Source organism: Eleutherodactylus coqui, chromosome 1, assembly GCF_035609145.1.
Source record: "Eleutherodactylus coqui strain aEleCoq1 chromosome 1, aEleCoq1.hap1, whole genome shotgun sequence".
Lineage (NCBI taxonomy): Eukaryota > Metazoa > Chordata > Amphibia > Anura > Eleutherodactylidae > Eleutherodactylus > Eleutherodactylus coqui.
In genome coordinates, this window is record NC_089837.1 from 401,202,889 (window position 1) to 401,224,399 (window position 21,511).

The 21,511-nt window shown below is 41.9% G+C and overlaps 1 protein-coding gene across 1 annotated transcript in view; it reads left to right on the top strand.

Annotated features, from left to right (window-relative positions):
• Window positions 1-7,657: 7,657 nt before the first annotated feature.
• The window catches only part of SLC15A1 (solute carrier family 15 member 1), a 41,513-nt gene continuing 27,659 nt past the window's right edge, over window positions 7,658-21,511 (top strand). The window contains exons 1-8 of the mRNA XM_066588818.1: window positions 7,658-7,714; window positions 14,633-14,717; window positions 14,902-15,043; window positions 16,053-16,172; window positions 16,340-16,439; window positions 16,558-16,648; window positions 19,759-19,842; window positions 21,143-21,225. Coding sequence (XP_066444915.1) covers window positions 7,658-7,714; window positions 14,633-14,717; window positions 14,902-15,043; window positions 16,053-16,172; window positions 16,340-16,439; window positions 16,558-16,648; window positions 19,759-19,842; window positions 21,143-21,225 — 762 coding nt within the window. The remainder of the gene's footprint in view (window positions 7,715-14,632; window positions 14,718-14,901; window positions 15,044-16,052; window positions 16,173-16,339; window positions 16,440-16,557; window positions 16,649-19,758; window positions 19,843-21,142; window positions 21,226-21,511) is intronic.

A 21,511-nucleotide genomic window follows, 5' to 3' on the forward strand; every position in this document is an offset into this window, starting at 1 on the left:
CAGAACAGATGATAATAATAATATGTTTCTCAACAGCGAGAATGTAGCTTTGAGTTGAAAAGCTGTCAAGTGTCACAGTCTGGTTGCTATATACATTGCCTAACAACCGTAGACTTTTCAATGTGGTTACTGTGTGACTACAAATATGCATTGGCTGCACTTAGGCTTCTTGTGGGGAGGTGCTTATTGAATGGGAGTTAGCCCCAAAATCAAAAGTGAAAAGAACCAAGCACTTGCCAAAGTTCAGTTGCTTGATGTGAAGTTTTTCTTACACATTTTAGTTCAAACACATTTGTAAAGATATGTTGAAGTAAATCATTGGAAACGTGTCAAGGTTGTTTCAGTGCTCCTGGACCTTATTCTAGTTGTTGCATATGGAAATTGAGAGCATCTGTAGCAATATATATATATATATATATATATATATATAGAACCAAGCACCTAGAGTGCAAATGTTTGATTTAATATTTTCAGGAAAGAAGGACAGTAGATAGCAAGAAGAGATTTGTAGAAAGGATTAAAGAGTCTAACGTGTCAGTCCACACACATGTAAGTGTTACAAACCAAATATAATTGATGATTGGCCACCATGAATACCCCTAAAGTAGTAAAGTCCGATGTACACATGGTTAGGTAGTGCAGGCGCAGTTACCATTGAATTCAATAGGAGCTGCACCTGCACTACTAAACTGGGGCGCTGCAGTACAGACAATGCAAACTACTTCCTGCATTGTCCATACTGACAATATGCTGCAAATCAGTGGGAACCCTGAGCGGTAGATCCCCACGATCATCTATTGATTACCTATCCTGAGGATTGGCCATCAACAGAAAGAATACTAAACGTCCTGGACAATCTCTTTTAGACCCATCAATGCTGTCCATTTCTAGTTGATTGGATAGCAGGAGTGGAAACAGAATCTGCTTTCTATTTACATAGGAATATGTCTAGATTTGTGAAAAAGCTAAATAATACTGTGTTCACACAGGTGGCATGGTTCCTGCTTTTACAGGATCTTTGACAAATATGACAGATCAGTTCTGATCAATTAGAATCTGCATTTTTACCCCACATTGACTTATAATGTATCCGATCAACCCTTTTGCCAAATTATTTTTGTTAAAAAGGTTTCCCGAAATCGCTCAGGATTCCCACCAATCAGCTGATTCCTGGCACTGATGTCAGTACGGACAGTGCTGCAGTATGGATGGCACATTCTTCTTCCAGCACCGTCCATACTGACAGTGGTGCCAGGAATCAGCTGATCGGTGGGAATTCTGAGCAATTTTGGGAAATCCTTTTAACAAAAATAATTTCCATTTGCTGTTTCACCATGGGTCAGATAAATTATGGGTATCCATAGAAAGGGAGGACAACCCCTTCGAGATACGTGGGGCATTCTGGATCCAGGGGAAAGTCAACTGGGAAAAGATAGGGGCATCACCTATAATGGTCACTTTACTCAGAGCCTGAAAGAGGGTGGATGGGATCTCGGTCCCAGGGCCTCTTACCCCTTTAGTGGGGAATCCACAACTGCTGCCCACCTTGGGTCTGCGCAACTTGGGGTTCATGCCAGGGTAGGGCGGAGGCCAGGGTCGGTGAGATGATGGGACCGGAGGGCTTGCGGCCTCTGATAGACTTCTGCAGAGCACAGGGTATGCCCCCGGGCTCTTGGATGCAATACTTTCAGATACACAGTTATTTGGGGACAATAAGGCCAGAACAGGGCTAGACCTGGAGCTCACCCCCTTCGAGAGGCTGTGCTGTGCTTCGGAGGCACCTGGGCACATGGTCTCACTGCTCTATAACCTGATGCGAGAGGAGTGCCTGGAAGGTCACCTCCCCAGTCGGATATAGGCATGGGAAGAGGCATTGGGCAAGTCCTTCCCCAGGGAGCTCTGGGGCAGAGCCTTTCAGTTGACACATTGAATGTCTATATCCAGCAAGCTCCAGGAGCTAAATGTCAAAATGATCTCACTGTGGTACATGACTCCGGAGAGACTACATAGGCTCTTCCCGTCAACCTCGGATGTCTGCTGGCGATGCCGGACTGGGGTGGGCTCGATGCTTCACATATGGTAGTAGTGCCCAATTGTGGCTTCCCTATGGCAGGATGTTCAGCGCCTATTTAAGAAAGTGAGCAGAGAGCCACCTGTCCCGACACCAGAATTGGCATAGTTGTCCATCTCTCCCAATGCCGCCCCATCACTCAAAGCAAGCTTGCTGAAGTTTTTATCATGGGAATAAGGAAAGTAATACCCAGGTTTTGGAAGCAGAGTATAGAGGTGCACAGGTGATAGATGAGATTGGGCACTTGGAAGGGCTTAGACTCACGGACTCTGAGGTGGAATACGAGGGCTTCTACCGCACTTGGGCTGGGTAGATAGATATCCGGAACACCCCCACATTAACCAGATGGCTACAGGATGGCACCTGTGAGTGAAGTGATTATATATTAGAAAGAGGCGGACGCTGAGGAGTTAATACCTGGATTCCTCCCCCCCCCCCCCCACTCCCATTCTTTCCTCTTTTTCCCAACTCTTTTGCCCCCCTATATTTTAGATTTACATGTAATAGTTTACAAAGTTATTGGCTATGAACCTAACGTTTCCAATCTAGGCTTATAATTCTTTTCTGCAAAATGTATTTAGCAAGCTTTATAAAGCCATTGATATTTTCATATTGTAACGTATATGATGTTTATGATATTGCAAAATTAGGCCTTAGTCAGACTGGCGTTTTTTCGCGCAATTTGCACATGCACATGCGTCCGGCGATTTTTAAAATATCGGACACATGAGCGCTTTTTATGCGCTCGTCCGATAAATTATAGAACAGAAATCGCAGATCGCACCTATCTGCGATCTGCGATTACTGTTCTCTTCTCTATATGCGCTCAATGGGGCCAGCGGCAGCAGCGCCGACCCCATTGAGAACATATAGAAGACAAATCATTCTTCTCTGCCACAGCTGTAACAGCTGTGGCAGAGAAGAACGATGTTTGCCCATTGAATTCAATGGAGCCGGCAATACAGCCAGCTCCATTGAAAGCAATGGGCTGCTGGCGAGCGCAGGATGAATTGTCGGGAAGGGCTTAAATATATAAGCCCTTCCCTGCAATTCATCCAGAAATGTGTAAAAATTAAAAATATATATATACTCACCTTGTCCCGGCAGACGGAGTTCAGAGCGGCCGGCCTGCAGTGGGTGTGAAGGGGGTGTGAGTCAGACTTGCCCCTGATTGGCTCAGCGCTGAGCCAATCAGAGGCAAGTCTGACTCACACCCCCTTCACACCCACTGCAGGCCGGCCGCTCTGAACTCCGTCTGCCGGGACAAGGTGAGTATATAGATTTTGTTTATTTTTACACTTTTCTGGATGAATTGCAGGGAAGGGCTTATATATTTAAGCCCTTCCCGACAATTCATCCTGCGCTCGCCCGCAGCGCATTGCTTTCAATAGAGTCGGCTGTATTGCCGGCTCCATTGAATTCAATGCGCTGGACAGCTCCAGCCCGTTTCTAATGAAACGCGGCTAGGAGCAGATTTTTCGGGCGATTTTTTTGGCCACGGTCACGCGATTTGCGGATGCGCATCCGTCATGCGATCCGCAAATCGCGCGAAAAAACGCCCGTGTGACTAAGGCCTTAATAAAAATTTATTGAACATAAAAATAATTTCCATTTGCGCAACAACAACTCAGTCACTAAAACTGCTAATACACAGAGAACTCAGGCAAAGTGATGCTAATTTCCCCCAACACCTGGACTTGTCAATTCAAACAGCATGACAAGTTGTACAGATGCCATGTAATAACAGTCTAGATTTAGAGACCGATTACATAAAATTATCTCATGTCTAAAGGGCCTTTTACACGGGGTGATAATCACTGTAAACAGTAGTTATGAACAATAATTCAGTAATACGCTCATTTGTCATTGATTTAATTTTTTATGATAAAAATGACCGTTTGTCGGCAATATACCCCCTTGTGTAAACAGCATCTGCCTTTTCTTTGCCGAGTATTGTAACAAATACAAGTTTTGCAAGTCTAAACAATTTTCTATACTTTAGTTTGGCACTTGTTATGGTCATTTTGTTAGCCCAAGTAAAAGGCCCTTATTTAGTAGATTTATGCTTGCGTAAACTCTGGGGACTGAGAATAAGGAAGCCATAATCTAAAGAGCTGAAGATCATAAAATGAGAGATCAGAGCAGTATGTGCAGTGATCCTTGGAAATGGAGATATCAGCATCCCATGTTCTCTACGAGCCATTAATATGTAAATAAAGTAATGCTGCAAAATGAAGCGTATTATATTTGCTAAATTTAGAGTCATATTTTATTGCTATTAGTTAACTTTAACTATATTTGCTGTGCATTAATAAAACTCAAAGTGCATCTGATTGCTCCTCTAAGAGATAACATTTTAGTGATATCCTGCGTATCGACCAAGGCAATTTAGCACAGAGTGCATGTGTCCAGTTCAACAGATTGTGAAATTTACCAGAGAACATATTTCGAAATAGATGATGAGTGCCTTGTATATGAATTTTCAGAATTTCCCATTCATTGTATGCTGGAAATCTGAATCATTATCTGCACTTTATCTTTTGAAAATAAAATTGCAAATTTATAAATATTTGGGTGATTTTTTTCCCCCTCAAATGTAGAAAACACTCTTCCTTAGGCCAGGTAGATGTTTGAACATATATAACACTACTGACCAGCCATGCTAAAGCCATACTAAGCCAGTTTATTATCATTGAACAAGACATCGCTGACCAAGTACAAATTATAAAGCCAGAAACCAGCTCCTCTGCAGTAGCTCCCATGCAAGGACTCACTGGAAACCACAACTGATGCATAGGAAAACGGAGAAAGTCCAGTGTTGGGCAAAAAGCTTTCAGTCTTCATTATACAATACAGACATACATGAAGGAACACAGAACATGTGCCGTCTTACATGTTTCAGGCAAGCATGTTGCTCTTAATCAAAGACATCAAGGCACATGTAAGTAACATATATATCACAATAGACAGCCAATGGGATAATTGAAACAAAGACACATGACACCAGAGGCAAGATACAATTACGAGGAAACAGCATAAAAATAACTAACTAATAGTGCAATAAAAAGTCCAGTCGGTGGTTCATACCATGTGGTTCATGGGTTTGCAAAATATGCATTCAAAATGCCTCTCTATCGAGAAGTTTATGATGATGATCTCCACCCCGTAATGGGCAGTTAAACTCTTTTAATACCGCAGACTTGTAAAGAGGAAAGATCTCCTTTTATGAACCAAAAAGAAATGGGATGAAACAGCCGATACATTTTTTCTTCCAGCATATTCAACATCAGATATGTCTTCATATTCTAGTTTTTAAACTGCAGACAATACATCCAACATACTGCGCTTGGCAGGAGAGATATGGGATGAGATAAACCACAAAAGTAGTATTACAGTTAATATATTGAGCTATGCTCAGTTTTTAGTGACACATGACACAAAGTTTTTTGCAGTGTATACAATGGAACAACAAATACATTTATTATGGCCACATTTCACACAGTCTGAATAGCGAAGCCAAGAAGACGGTTTAATGCAATGACCAATAATCATACTAGTTGCTTTTTTACTTACAAATTTACAGCCTGTATCAAGATTTCGGTCAAAATCCCTGTCAGCACGCAATAAGGGTGGACTCTCACTGATGATTTTTTCTTTCTTGCACTGTGAGAGCACGAGAAAACTCTCGCAGCGCAAGAAAGACACCGGTATAGAACCGGCATATTGCTAGTGGTTTCAATGGGGCCAGCGGCAGCAGCGCTAGCCCCATTGAAAACATAGGGAGAATGCCACGGACTTCTGCCACAGCTGTGACAGCTGTGGCAGGAGTTTCCTTCATCCGCGGTGACCACGGGGATGAAGGAAACCTCTGCCACAGCTGTCACAAGTGTGGCAGAAGTCTGCGCCATTCTATCCTATTGCTTTCAATGGGATCGGCATTGCTGCCGATCCCATTGAAAGCACTGCTTTGTCAAGCCCCGCGGAATGATTATCGGGGAAGGGCTTGAAATATAAGCCCTTCCCCGATAATCAGCAAAAAGTGTTTAAAAAAATGTAAAAAAAAATACTTACTTTTCCGGCGCTCAGACACGTCCTCCTGCTGGCTCCCCTGCACTGCTATTAAGCTCTTTCAGCAGGCGGGGATTTAAAAATCCCCGCCTCCTGAAAGGGCTGTGCAGATTGGCTGAGGGCTCAGCCAATAGCAGCCCTCCCTCCTCTCAGTGCTGCAGTACAGTGCTGAGTGCCCCAATGCTTTCCGGTACAATTGCATTGGACTCTGTATAGGCGTGTGCTGACACACAGATCCCTCCTCTACTGGAAGCTGGCAGCCAGAAAACTGTGTTCCATCTATTGCCTAACAATATTGGCAGAGCCTGAGAGCACTTCTGTGCCCAATAGCCCTACAACCATTTACAAAACCAGAGCTCAAAAGGTGCACAGTATTTAACGTAAGGACGGGTATGATGATTACCCCCTTTACAAACACTCCAGGAAACATTAAAATACTGTCTTATCCTAAGTGCAGAGCTTATGGGTTGTTCAGAACGGGTTGGATTTTTTCTATTGATGACCTGTGGGGGCCTACTGCTCAGGATCTCAGTTGATTGGCTGATTCCTGGTGCTGCTGTCCCAATGGACAGAGCAGGAAGCATTGCACTAGCCATAGCACAGCGGCCTGGATTAGCATTGCAGGCACAGTTACTATTGAATTCAATAGGAGCTGTGTCTGCAATGCAACCCAGGCCACTCTACAATGGTCAGTGTGATCTGCTTCCTGCACTGTTCATATTGACAGCGGCACCAGCAATCAGCCAATCAATTGGGATTCCAAGCATTTTGATGAGGTGTCCTGAGGGTAGGTCTTCAATAGAAAAAAGTCACGGATAACGTCTTTACAGAAGAATTAAAAGAAAATAGTATCTCATATATCTATTTACTGTTACTTGTATGGTGCAAACATAGCCCAAGGCAATGCTCAACGACTGCATCAGGTTTACAATATGATTTTCAGATCTCAGACACAATTTAACAGCAAGGAAATTGATCTAGCAGTTTATCAATGTGTAAGATATCCCAGGTTTCAATTTGGCCTCTGGACCTCAGTTTTATCATCTGTAGCTTCAGTTTGTCAACATAATTAAAAAAGACTGTTTTATGTGGCACAGATCTGAGGTACTTTCTTTGTCCCAATGGGCAGAGAGGGTTTCCCAACTGTGCTGCCTTGAAGAAATTGCAAAATGGAAAAATGGTACAGAACACAAATTTTTTAGCATTTGGAAACCTTGGTACGAATGCATCACTTCAAACAATTTCAGCTTGGGTCCATGAACTTCACCCCATGCGCTCTACTACGTCATAAATTCCCCACATACTCTACTCCCCAATGCTTCCAAAAATCCGTCTTCAGATGAAACCTCAAACGTGTTTGGAGAATTAAGATAATTTTCTCATCTACCACATAACAGCAACAGAATCCTTTAGACACGATTGCCTTAGGTCGACTGTCCACAGGCGATTTGTCATAGTGTGTTCCGCGGCGTTAACTTGCATGCGGAACATGCATGACATGCTTTCCATAGGATAACTATGAAAAGCACAGCCCAATGTACACGAGCGGAAAGTCGCTCACGATTTTCCGCTCTCGTCTAAAAATCGCGATGGACATATCATTAAGATAGCTTCATCGTGGAAAATCGCACGGAAAATTGCGGTGACATTAGTGCTTTCTGCGGTGGAATATCGCTCGCGACATTCTATCTCGCCCGTGGACACTCAGCTTAAATTGGTTACCTTATTCGTTTTTTGTCTTGGTTTTCCGTTTTGTTTATCTTAAATCCAAAATATCATTATTGCAGGAAAGTAAAGACTAGAGATGAGCGAGCATACTCGTCCGAGCTCATTCGAGTATTAGGGTGCTCGAGATGCTCGTTACTCGAGACGAGCACCACGCGGTACTCATCTCGATTAAATGACCACTGACCATTGAATTCAATGGAGCCGGCAATACAGCCGGCTCCATTGAAAGCAATGGGCTGCCAGCGAGCGCGGGATGAATTTTCGGGAAGGGCTTAAAAATATAAGCCCTTCCCTGAAATTCATCCAGAAATGTGTAAAAACAAAAAATATATATATACTCACCCGGTCCCAGCAGACGGAGTTCAGCCGCGGCCGGCGGCAGTTCTCCTGAACTGCTCTCTGTAGTATTCAGCAGCCGGGGATTTAAAATCCCCACCTGCTGAATGAGCTGCCTCTGATTGGTCACAGCCTGACCAATCAGAGGCAGCTCTCACTCACACCCATTCATGAATTCATGAATGGGTGTCATGAATGGGTGAGTGAGTGCTGCCTCTGATTGGCTCAGTGCAGGGACCAATCAGGGGCAGCTCTCAGCTGTCATTCATGAATTCATGAATGGGTGTGAGTGAGAGCTGCCTCTGTTTGGTCAGGCTGTGACCAATCAGAGGCAGCTCATTCAGTAGGCGGGGATTTTAAATTCCCGGCTGCTGAATACTACAGAGAGCAGTTCAGGAGAACTGCCGCTGGCCGCGGCTGAACTCCGTCTGCCGGGACCGGGTGAGTATATATTTTTTTGTTGTTTTTACACATTTCTGGATGAATTTCAGGGAAGGGCTTATATTTTTAAGCCCTTCCCGAAAATTCATCCCGCGCTCGCCGGCAGCCCATTGCTTTCAATGGAGCCGGCTGTATTGCCGGCTCCATTGAATTCAATGGGCTAACATTGTTCTTCTCTGCCACAGCTGTTACAGCTGTGGCAGAGGAGAACGATCTTTATGCTGACGGTGCGGGGGGGGGGGGTCTCACTCTTGCCGCTATTGTGGCTGAATAGTGGGACCTGGGAACCTGAAATGCAGCCCAACATGTAGCCCCTCGCCTGCCCTATCCGTTTCTGTGTCGTTCCCATCACTTTCTTGAATTTCCCAGATTTTCACAAATGAAAACCTTAGCGAGCATCGGCGATATACAAAAATGCTCGAGTCGCCCATTGACTTCAATGGGGTTCGTTACTCGAAACGAACCCTCGAGCATCACGGGAAGTTCGACTCGAGTAACGAGCACTTGAGCATTTTGGTGCTCGCTCATCTCTAGTAAAGACCTCTTCTATACTTAAATAATACAAATCTAATTGCAACTATATGTTAACAAGTAATTAAAGGGGTTGTCCCGCGCCGAAACGGGTTTTTTTTTTTTCAACCCCCCCCCCCCCGTTCGGCGCGAGACAACCCCGATGCAGGGACCTAAAGAAAGCTTACCGGAGCGCTTACCTGAATCCCCGCGCTCCGGTGACTTCTATACTTACCGGTGAAGATGGCCGCCGGGATCCTCTTCCTCCGTGGACCGCAGCTCTTCTGTGCGGTCCATTGCCGATTCCAGCCTCCTGATTGGCTGGAATCGGCACGTGACGGGGCGGAGCTACACGGAGCCGGCATCCTGCACGAGAGGCTCCATTGAAGAAAGCAGAAGACCCGGACTGCGCAAGCGCGGCTAATTTGGCCATCAGAGGCCGAAAATTAGTCCGAAACCATGGAGACGAGGACGCCAGCAACGGAGCAGGTAAGTATAAAACTTTTTATAACTTCTGTATGGCTCATAATTAATGCACAATGTATATTACAAAGTGCATTAATATGGCCATACAGAAGTGTATAGACCCACTTGCTGCCGCGGGACAACCCCTTTAACCTTATCATTTCTGTTAGGGACCTGCGTGATCCTGCCTCTTTCAGGTCTTTCGACCTGATTTAATATTGATGTAACCCACATTTTCATTCTGTGATATACTTACTTAATAAAATAAGATTGTTTGAAAAAAAGACTGTTTAGACGCTGTTCATAGCGTGCGGCACTAGAGGGCCCCATGGCAGGTCTATTACAGTTCCAATAAAGTTTCTGTCACTTTGACAGCAAGAATATAACTGTGCCATTCTTTCTATCAAATGTAATAGAATCCTTGATGGAATGTATAAATGCACATGTGTAAACTGAGCCTGATGGTCATTGTATTTTATACTGTCATCTACAAACCATGATTGCTTTACAGTAGCTATCTACAGTAAATGTAATTGACAGCATAAAATGATTTATAGATTTTAGAGAAGATAACAATAAGTCATTGTGCCATTGTGTAGATAGGATAAGAAATCGCAATTCATAGAACTTCAATTAATTTTTTATTGTCTAGTGCTCTGCACCAGATCAGGGACTTTATAAGATAGATTTATTTATATTGGAGATTCCTTGTTATATTTGAAGCGTTAAAGAATAAGCTGTCTGATTTTTAAGAGAAATTCGGCCCAAAATGAGCTTTCTGGAGTAACAATTCAATCAGGCACACTTCAGAAACCCTGATGGACAACTTTTCACTGATGATATCTATAACAGGGAAGGTATTTATGACCATTTCTTAGGAACAGATACCTTGGGGACCTTTCACATGGGACGGGGCATCCCTTAATTATGCAGCAAACTAACTGCAAATTCGGATGTGGAATTGTGGAAAGGATCAAAAATTCCGCCCGTTAGCTCAATATTCTGAGTTCCACAATGTTGTTGCAGAATATTCTGACCTGTATGAAAGGTCCCTGAAGAAGAAGGTGACATATTCAGATTTCTGTGCTCCTCTGTCAATCAAGTGGTGTCACTAGCTATTGTAATGAAAGCTGGAGGGGAGTACTGTTATGTGGCAGCAGCAATTCTGCAAATTAGCTCTACTCCAGAAGGTAGAAAACTGTCTTACTAAAGCCACCTTTATGTAGCTGCTCTGTAAGTCAATGCCTTATCCATTAAGGAGCCTTATAAAAAATGTTTGGTATGGTGTAAGCCAGTAGAGTAAATTGTGATTGTTCTCAGTAAGAGAAACCAAGTCATCTTGTAGATATGATACCTTTCAATGGCTAACAAAATTACATGATGTTACAGCAAGCTTTCGGGATATTGCCCCTTTCGTCATGCTAATGAATGAAACTAGTTTGGATGGTACATAATTATAACATACAGATGCTGAGGGGAGGGGGGACACCGCTCTTGATCTAAATAAATGTTCAGCCACAGAAATTTGAAACTTATAAAAACACAAGACAGTCTGAGCAGAGATAAATACTAAATCAGTCCACTGAGCTACGGAATGTGACAGTTTTGTCATGTCTCTTATATCTAATGCACATAAAAGAAGATAGAAGAAGATGGAAATATTACCTCAGGAGCACCACCTGTTGGATGGAAACATTCTTACAATTAATTTCTGAATTTTTGAGAAAAACAAAAAACAAAGAATGATTGGGAAGAGGACACCTGTCAAGACTCCTTCAGACCTTCCATATTCCCCACTTATGCAAGAATCCCAGGCTGATGTTCATTCCATGCTTCAGGGTGTCAAACATGGCCATAAACTTATACTTATAAGGAGCCTTGAAACATGACTATAGATTTTAGCCAACACAGACTTGTCTCCATAAGCAAGAGGCACCCATTTGACTGAACGATTTGCAAATGCAATTTTGAACAATTTACCAATCCGTGTAAAAGGAGCCATTAATTTTGTTCTGGTCATAAATTAGCTGATAAAAATGTTCAGGAAGTGAGAGAGAGGGGCAAAACTATAAGCTGTGAGTCAAACATCACTGAGGGAATTGCTATGAAAGCCAGTCTGTAGTTGCTCTATACAGTGATAAGCAGAAGCTGCGAAAGCCATACAGTGCTACATTTTTTTTTACTGAAACCTCATTGCAAAAATGCTTTCATCCCAAAATACATACATTTAAGTGTGAAAAAAAATCTGCTCCCAAAAAAATGTCCATAGCCTTTAAAGGGGTTGTTCGGTTACCAGACAATCTCCCATCAATAGGGCTGAAATATACTTACCCCTTTGCAGCTGGGATCCAGCAGTGCAGCAGGATGTGAGTCCTGATAACAAGAGAACAAGTGGTGACATTGCAGCCTCTTATTAGTTGCAGTGGTCACATGAGTTCCTATGATGTCAGTGATCACAACAATCAGCAGGACACAATGGGGCTACAATGCTGGAGCCACGGAATGTTACTTATGTTTCAGTTTATTATTTTAACTCTTTCAGCCCTATTGAAGTGGGGTTGTCCAGTAACCAGAAAACCTTTTTAAAGAACCTTGTAAGGCACCAAGCTTCCTGGATAACCTCAATGTATTAAACCCAGAGAAAAGTCCGTAAAGTATGATGTGTTATGATGGGATAGGGTGCTTCTGGGAAATGGGAACCTCTGAGTTCATTTTCTAGGGTATCCAACAAGGATTGTGGCAAACAATAGGATACTAGTTGGCTGAGTGACAAGCCTTTAATATAGATCTCAGCTTTCAAGCTGTCAAAGATGGTTGTAGGATACAGGCATGGGACTTGTCTCCCAGCCAGGGGTGTAACTATATAGGATGCGGTTGCACCTGGGTCCTGGAGCCTTAAGGGGCCCATAAGGCCTTTCCTCTCCATAGAGGGAGCCCAGTACTATAAATAAAGCATTATAGTTGGGGGCCCTGTTACAGGTTTTGCATTGGGGCCCAGAAGCTTCAGGTTACGCCTCTGCTCCCAGCGGGAGTGTATTTTGGCAATAGTAGTAGTAATGTTGGACAAATGATTCTGTATGGGTTACATCGGAGGGCAGGGGTCCAGTAGAGGAGTAGAGGTTGCCTCCTGATTTTTTTGTATTAGACAATTGCTCAGTATAGAATCCATCTAATTAAACTGAAATGTACTCAGATCTCTGATAAAAGTGAGCTATGTGCACAGAGCCTGCACAACAATGCTTGGAAGCCATATGGTGCCCTAGCACAGACCTGCAAAATATAGATAGAAACATGATCTTTTACAAATGTGAGCTAGCCTTATTTAGGTATGCCTTTTACAAGGTTAATTCAAGAAGATGTTCATCTAATATTAGTTGCATATTTAAAGGTAATTATTTTCTTTTTTTTTTCTCAGCAGGGCAGAGCGAAAAATCAGTAGTAAGTTCCTTTAATGAAATACAATGATTTTCTTTGCTCTAATAAGCCTATCTTTTCAGTTAGCAATCTCATATGTATTCTAAATAATCTTTTAGGTATTTCGGATGGAATTTCTCAATATAAAATAAGACTATAAAATTGAATCCAAATTCTTCTTGTTAATATTCCTCTTTTTATCCTCCTTTCACTCTTTTCAGTTACTCTTTACTCTGTCTTTACAGTATCAGCCTTTAACAAACAATTCAACTTTTCATCGCATATTCCCTTCTATATTTACTGTTCCTATAAAAGTATTAAGACAAAGTAACATTCCAAACAAGTCGGTGGCAGAGTTACTGATAAGCTTTAATCAGGGAACAGATACAAGTGTCATAGAGTATCGCTGGGATTGCAAGTAAGGCCTTGCTGGCATCAGGATCTGTTCTGAGCCTTTGTCTCTTATTTCTGCGAAAATCACCCGCCACTTTTTCATCTGCGAAAATGGTGGATCGCATAATGGTGCTGAACAGAACCCATCCTAGTCAAAGCATTCAAATTTATTGCCATTGTTCAGCTCCTAGAATAGAGCTAAGCAAAGAAGGGCTAGCACACAAGTGTGAGTGAGCCCTAAATTATTATTCTCATGAATATGTAGTGATGACATATTGTTAGGATATGTCATTATTTTACGACTGGGGGGTCCGATTCTGGGACATCCACTGTCCCTGAGAATGAAATTGCAGTAGCACTAATTTATTGCTATATGCTTTGCAAAGTTTTCCATGCACAGCAGCAGTCCCAGGCACCGGCCGTGAAGTGGTCTACAGCACAGACCCCTTCACTTGAATGACGCTACTGTATGCTGCAGTTCCACTACACAGTGGGTGACTGGGGAGTTGATTCATTCAAAGTATAGGTGGAGGTCCCAGAAGTCAAACCCTCACCAATCACAAAGTAATGGCATTTGCTAGTGATATGTCATCACTTTATAAGATGGATAAGATACAAATTTTAATATGGGAAAATCAGTAGAAGTGGAAAAGGGTTCTACAGCCTGACCAAAACTATCCTTTACGCTAGAAAAAAAAATTGTGTAGGCTAAACACTGCACACTACACAAACACCATCTCCCCATACCACCTCTACCGTAAAGCATAAAATGCATAAATTGCGATTCAGTGTTGTTACACAATAAGGCTGGATTAACACATGGCGTATTTGTGGTAGGTTTTGATGCAATTTTTTAGCCAAAGACAAAATCAGATCATAAAGAAAGGAAAAGTATAAAGGAAATCTTTATACATCTCCTCTTCTGTTGGATCCACTTCTGGCATTGGTGGGAAAAAAAGCACCATAAACTGTATGTATGGTTCCAGCCTAAAGCAAGAAAAAGTTGAGTGAGGTTATAGGCAAATAGTAAAAATAATGTTCATCATTACTCATTGAGTATATCTCAGTACTTGAACATAGCAGAAATACAGCCATGTTCAAGAGGCTTTACCATGACTGTTATTTTTGCTAAAACACAAAAGGAAAAAGAGTTCACAAAGTATTTGTTACCTTAAAATAAATTGTTTTCATTTTATCTTTTGACAGCCGGGCTGCTTCGGCTATCCTATAAGTATCTTCTTCATCGTCATCAATGAGTTTTGTGAAAGGTTCTCCTACTATGGAATGCGAGGTAAAGTATTACAGATCATTTTTCTTCTCATGTGAATTCTGTAGTAAGATAAAACCAAGCTAGTACTCCATCCATGGTCACTGGGCCATGGCAAATGTCAATGGAATGATGCAATTAGTTAAAAATTCATTGATTAATTAGAACTAATCTAAAAATATCTGGTATCTTTATCTTCTCTTTGTAGCGGTATTGGTTTTGTACTTTAAATACTTTCTACTATGGGATGACAACCTCTCCACTGTGGTTTATCACACCTTTGTTGCTGTTTGCTACCTGACACCAATCCTTGGGGCCATCATTGCTGACTCTTGGCTTGGAAAATTCAAGTATGTCATTTTATAATGAGATTGTTTTAACATAAATGTAGGGCTATTAATAAAATCCAATAAGTTTTTTCATATTATTACTCAGACCTAACCAATGAAAAATTATATATATTCCAATTATTAAACGTGTGATTGGTGGTGCAATTCAAAGACCTGGTCCTCTTTAACTGTTAAAAAACACCTTTCAGTAGAGATTGAGACAGAGCTTGTAAACACTGACCGCAGACTTGAGAGCAGTGTGAGTGCAGAGAGCAGCCTGTGAAAACAGCCCCTCCCCACAGCTAAGAAACATCCTAAGGTCCTAATTACTAAAGAAGCTGAATGCCTAACAACAAGCAGTGGATAACAGATCAATTGCACTGCATACTTGATTTACAGCAGTAAAACAAAAAAAAAAGTTTAATGAAAGGATATTACAAAATTGTTAAGACACACCAAGGCTACTAAATGAGCATAAGTTGTCTGAAACGTTAGGTATGTTTCAAGAACTACTAGCAGCCACCATATTGTCATACATGATGTAAAGATATTTCTAAAGATGCCCATGTCTAATTTGACTCATACCTTGAAAAACAACTTTGAAAGTTTTGCGCACTGTATTCAAACTGCCCGAGAAGAATTATCTGGCCATACCTATGATGCTGAAGAGTCCTGCAGATGCTTCCTAAACATACCCTTCCAGGCTTCACTGACATTCCAATCCCATGCTAGATCATTTCAAGCCAGGTCCAAACCTCTCACATGCACTATTACACTGTACTCCGAGGTTGATCTGTTCCCGTGCTTTAGTGAAACACACACGTACAGAAGAGAGCTGATGCCTACTAATATCACAAGGTGTTATCTTTGATTTTTGAGAGGGTTTCAAGAACACCTACTGAGTTACATAAGATACACTGTTGAGTAACAAATTCAGCTCTAAGGTTAGAATTATGTACTTTACAAGCTAATAGAAAGTGTAATGCAATACATAGAAATAATTTACCCTGTAAAATGCCTTCTCTTACAGGACCATTATATATCTGTCTATTGTTTATACGGTTGGCCAGATTGTTATGTCTGTCAGCGCTATCCATGATCTTACTGATGGGAACAGGGATGGAAAACCTGACAATGTTGTTGTCCATATGTAAGTATAAATAGTTCTTAAAGGAGCAGTATAAACTAAGTTGTTCATGTCATCTGTGCAGATTTCCAAATGAAAGGTAAATGATCAACTTTTGTGTGAGTAAATTTTGCAAAGCAAGTGCAATTTTTTCTTTGTATTGAAATAGCAAAAATTGTCCTTTTTCATAGTGTATTATCAATGCTTGGCCTCATTTTAATCGCTTTGGGCACGGGTGGAATTAAACCTTGCGTTGCAGCCTTTGGAGGAGACCAGTTTGAGGAGGAACAGGTAAGTTATTGTGTTAGTGATCTGTCTTCCTTTTGTCATCTTATAAAACTGTTGCTCAGATGATTTATCAATGCTCACGTTAGATCAATGAACTTAACAGCATGTATTTCTACTGCAGGATAAACAGAGAAGCCGCTTTTTCTCCATCTTTTATCTGTCAATCAATGCAGGAAGTCTTCTGTCTACCATTATCACTCCCATCCTGAGAGGTAAGTAGGACATCTTGTTTTTGGGATTCCCAACAGTTAGAACAGTATTCTTCTGCTACATGACTGTAATGTGATTGCATCCTTCAATGCAGGCTATCTACTTACATGCATGTACATGCAGCAACAGTTTCTAGAACCTGTGGTTATTAGGCAGCACATTGGCTCAGTGGTTAGTTCTATTGCATTACTGCCAGGGTCCTGGCTTTAACTATGAGAACAACACCAGAGAACAGCATCTGTATAGAGCTTGTATGTTCTTGTTTAACCACCCTCTATGATCCCTCTAAGCCCTCCAAGTAAAAGTGTTTTCACTGAGCCCCTTCAAGTTAATACGGCCTCTCCATGGTCCCCAAATAAAATGTTACACTCTGAACCTCCCCAAGTACAATTGCCTTCTCTTAGTCCATCAAAATAAGAGCCCCTCTGTGTCCTCCCCCCAACTAAAAGTTCACCCTCTGACACCCTTCACGAAATAGAGCTCTACTGTGCCCCCTTTAAGCCCCACAGGCATATTACGCAGTGCACTGACTCAATGGACAAGAAAGAATTGAAGTTGAAGTCGGCTTCCCGTGACAAAAGAACCTGCTTTATTTAGTGCTTAGTGCCAAAAAACATCAGAGCAAAGGATGCGTTTCAACCCAATGTGGGTCTTGATCACCTTTAAGTCATGGGAAGCCAACTTCAGCTTCAATTCTTTCTTGTCCGTTATACCGCTGGGACTTAGCGGTGAAGCCAGAGCTCCATGGACACATGTCTTTAACCCTTTCCAATCCACTGTCTGACGTCTCAAGACATTCTGATTGAAGGCTGTACAGCTCCAATATCTGAAGATGTCCGGCAGGGTATTCTTACTCTATATTACTGGCCACTCTGTTGTCTGGGGCCTCTCCAGCATGTCCCATACTGCAGTACTGGCTCTAGCCAGCAGATGGCGCCATTGTAAAATGGTAGAAAGAGAAAGCCCCCTAGGAAACCCTGAATCCAAAATTGGATTACAAAGGGTTAAAAAACTGACACCACTTGGAAGCAATGAAGGTGAGCAACCTTTTTTCTTTGCCCTGTATTCATTACTGACTCAATGGTTAGTTCTGTTGCATTGTAGCATTGGGATCCTGGTTTTAATTATAAGAACACCACCTGAGAACAACATCTGTATGGAGTTTGTATGTTTTGTTTCAACCCCTACTATGTCCTCTCTGAACCCCCTCAAGATAATACAGCTCCTCTGTGCCCCTCAAGTAAGATTTCCCAACCTGAGCCTCCCCCAGTAATATTGCCCTCTCTGAGCCCCTTCACAGTAGGAGCCCCTCTATGCCAACAACAGAAAGCGCCACACAAATGCCTTAAATAAAAAATAAAAATTTAGAATAGATTGGATGCCTGGATCAAAAGCTCCTTTTGCTATGTGCCCAACTTGGTAATTTAACCTTTATTTTGCCATTTTATTTGCCGTTTATAAGTTATATACCGCTAATCTTTTATATACCCGAATCTTTTCGCCCGAGTAGTCAGTTACTCGCAAAAAAGCGCTGTTCGGTTGCGAAATCGCCCTAAACGAGTACGTTCGCTCATCTCTAATCATTGGCCTTTTTAAAATTATCATTCATAGTAGAAACTAGCAATTAAGCCTGTAGACAAAGGATTAAGCTGAAATCAATTCTATATGCTGCACAAAACATATTAAACAACATTTATGGCACGCAAATTTTAGTGTTGTAAGAGACTCATCCCAAGGGGTTAATGTTGCCATGGAGAAAGACTAGAGACATGCACCAAAAAGTGCGTCAAAATCACATCATGCGCCAAAAATTGCATCAAATTTTGGTGCAAAGGAACTAAGCCGACTCTCAAGGAACTAACTGATTGGTTAATGCCCTGATATAAAAAGAGGCAATTTCTGCTGCATAGTGAGCTGGATACAAGACTAAGGCCAGTCTCACTGTGAGCAGAAAGTGTGCAGTGACTGAGAGAAGCAGAGAGCAGAGATGAGGTGGCACTAGGTTGAGCAAGAGCGAGCTGGAGCCAGAGTGTTCTGCCCAGAGTCAGAGAGTAGCAGGATTGTCAGTAGAGGGTAGTGCTTCTGACCCCAATTAATGCAAGAAGGATTGCTTTGGTTGGTAGAAGCAATGACTTGCACGCATCAAAACCATAAGTAAAGCTGGCCTCACCAAGGATGCTAGATGTGCACATTACTAGGGTTAAAACAGTGAGACAGCTACAGATTGACAAAAACTATACAGGGGAATCAGACTGTTGATAAGTTTCTGTGGTTCACGGACTGAGATGTTTTGCAAAAACGAAACTGTGTATTATTGTAGTGATCTGGTTCAGCTTTGGAGCCTCTTATTGCAATTGGTAGCATAGTCAAGTAAAGCCAGTAAACAGAAGCAGCATTGATAGTTAAGAGGAACAGGCGTTAGCGTGGTCAGGTGAAACCAGAGGTCAGTACAAAGAAGCAGCAATGGTAGTTTAGAGGAGCAGGCGGTAGCGTAGTCAGGTAAAGCCAGAGGTTGGTACACAGAAGCAGCAATGATAGTTGGAGGAGCAGGCAGGCAGAGAAGCTTGACTACAGGCTGGGAGCACAATAATCACACAGGGAGAAAATGGGAGGCCAGGTTTATATAGGGTGTCTAATCAATGGAGGAGCCAGTAGTGCAGGCAGGAACTGAACTGCAGGAGCAGGAACTAGGATAGGGTTCAGCAGGGGAGCTGTACGGAGGGCTGGATAGCTCAGTTGGGAGAGCTGTCGCATTGTGCACAGGAGTTCCTGGGTGCAAGCCCTGACAATTATACTCCATAATCTGTATTTCTGTAAGATGGTACCGGGACTAACAGTGTGTTATTGTTTTGTTCAGAAGGCGTTATTAGACTCTAGTTAACAGAAGATTGAGTCTAGACAATTGAAGGCAGTATTTTAGTTACTTAACCATTATTATTCCATTTTCATTTTTTTATTATCTGTATAATATTGTACACTTTGGTTATTCCATCTGCTGCATCATATCCTGAATCCTGCATTGCTACATGTCCACCGTTAACAGTGGCATCATAAATATAGTGAAAGAAAGACTAACATTAAAACTAATCAAAAATATCTATGTCATTTTCAGGCTTGGAGTGTGGTATTCACACTCAGGAGAAGTGCTATCCTGTAGCTTTTGGCGTGCCCGCTGCCCTCATGGTGGTTGCCCTAAGTAAGTTCTAAACACTTACTCGATATCAGTCTCCTAGTTGCTATATATTTGTCTTGCTACTTTCGTGATAAAGGTGGCAACACTTGCCAAGATTCTTTATTGACATTAATAGCAGTTATGGATCTTGCAAGAGCTGTCAACTGATATACAATAAAAGTCAGACCTTTCTTCTTGTGCTTTTTCTGTGCATTTTGTTATATTAAGTTTACCTGCTTGCCTTTGAGAACCAGAAATCACTCATCAAGAAATCAGGAATTGTGTTAAATGACCCCCCTCAGATTTACTACACTGTCATACTCAGCTGTGCTATATATGTACCATAGATTGTGTTTTTTAGCCCACTCTCACACTTACTGCTTTTTACAGTGTTCAGTGCAGCATTTTAAACACTGTGCCTCCATTGATTTCAATGCTGCTCTGCAGACTAGTGTTTGAGCATGGCGTGAATTTCGAATGCTGCCTGCTCTATTTTAGTGCATTTTAGTGCTTTTTAACGCACCTCAACGCCCATTGTCATTATGGGGTGCGTTAAAATACCCCGTTGAACATTGTAGAATGCGTTAAAAAATCCAGTTCGAAATCGCGGTAAAACGTCGTGTTTTACTGACGGTGTGTGAGAATGGCCTCAATGTCTTTAAGCCAAGTATCCCCCTACTTAAATAAATCAAAGTATCCCCAAGGCTTCACTGTGCTTCACCTGTTAAAAGCATAACATAGGGCCATCTAAGTACCCCATACAGACCTGGCATATACCCCATAAGGTATACATACCCCTTGTCAAAAATCTATGCAGTGAAGTACTGAAGAATATTTCCTAGGCCACTCTCACACATTGATGCGTCAAAAGGCCGCAATTTCACTTTCATTTTTGACCGCAGGGCCCTACAGCCGTCAGCATGTTTTAGTGCCCCCCTTCATTGTGATGGGTAATGAGGTACGCTAAACGGACAAAGATAGAGCAGACAGCACTCGAAAATCGCGGAACTGGAAAGCATGGTTCAATGCCTCGTTTAAACGCATGTCTGCAAGGCCCCATTGCTTTCAATGGGAGTGTTATACGATTTACACCAGTAAAAGCACATGTATGAGAGACACCTTAGGCAGCCTGTTCACGTGCTATTGTTTATTGCATTACCCGCGGCGATAATCCGGCTGGCGATATTCCGCAAGGGCCGTGGACGGGGGGCCTTAGTGTTGATTTTTGCCAATGACAATTCTATTCCAGCAAGCATAAATGATTATGTTGTGTGACGTAAACATTGTAATAGTAAACTTATCTTTTTCTTACTTTTTCCCCCAGTCGTATTTATCATTGGGAGTGGAATGTACAAGAAAGTGTCTCCCCAGGGGAACATTATTATTCAAGTTTTGAAATGCATTTCGGTTAGTAAAAAAATAAAATATAATCCATAATATTACTCGCCATTAAAAGACATCATTGAAAACATTTCATTAGTTATTTTACTTATTTTTTCTTTCATGTTTACACAGTACAGTCTAGAAAAATTCTACCTGGAAACTGTCAGCAGCAACTCATTGACAGTTTCCAGAGAACAAGTTTTGTTAGTATGAGTTTTTTAGAACTTAACCCTTTCCAGTCCAATTTGTATCCTGGTTTTCCTAGGGGGCTTACACTTTTTCTGCTGTTATACAATGGCGCTATATGCTG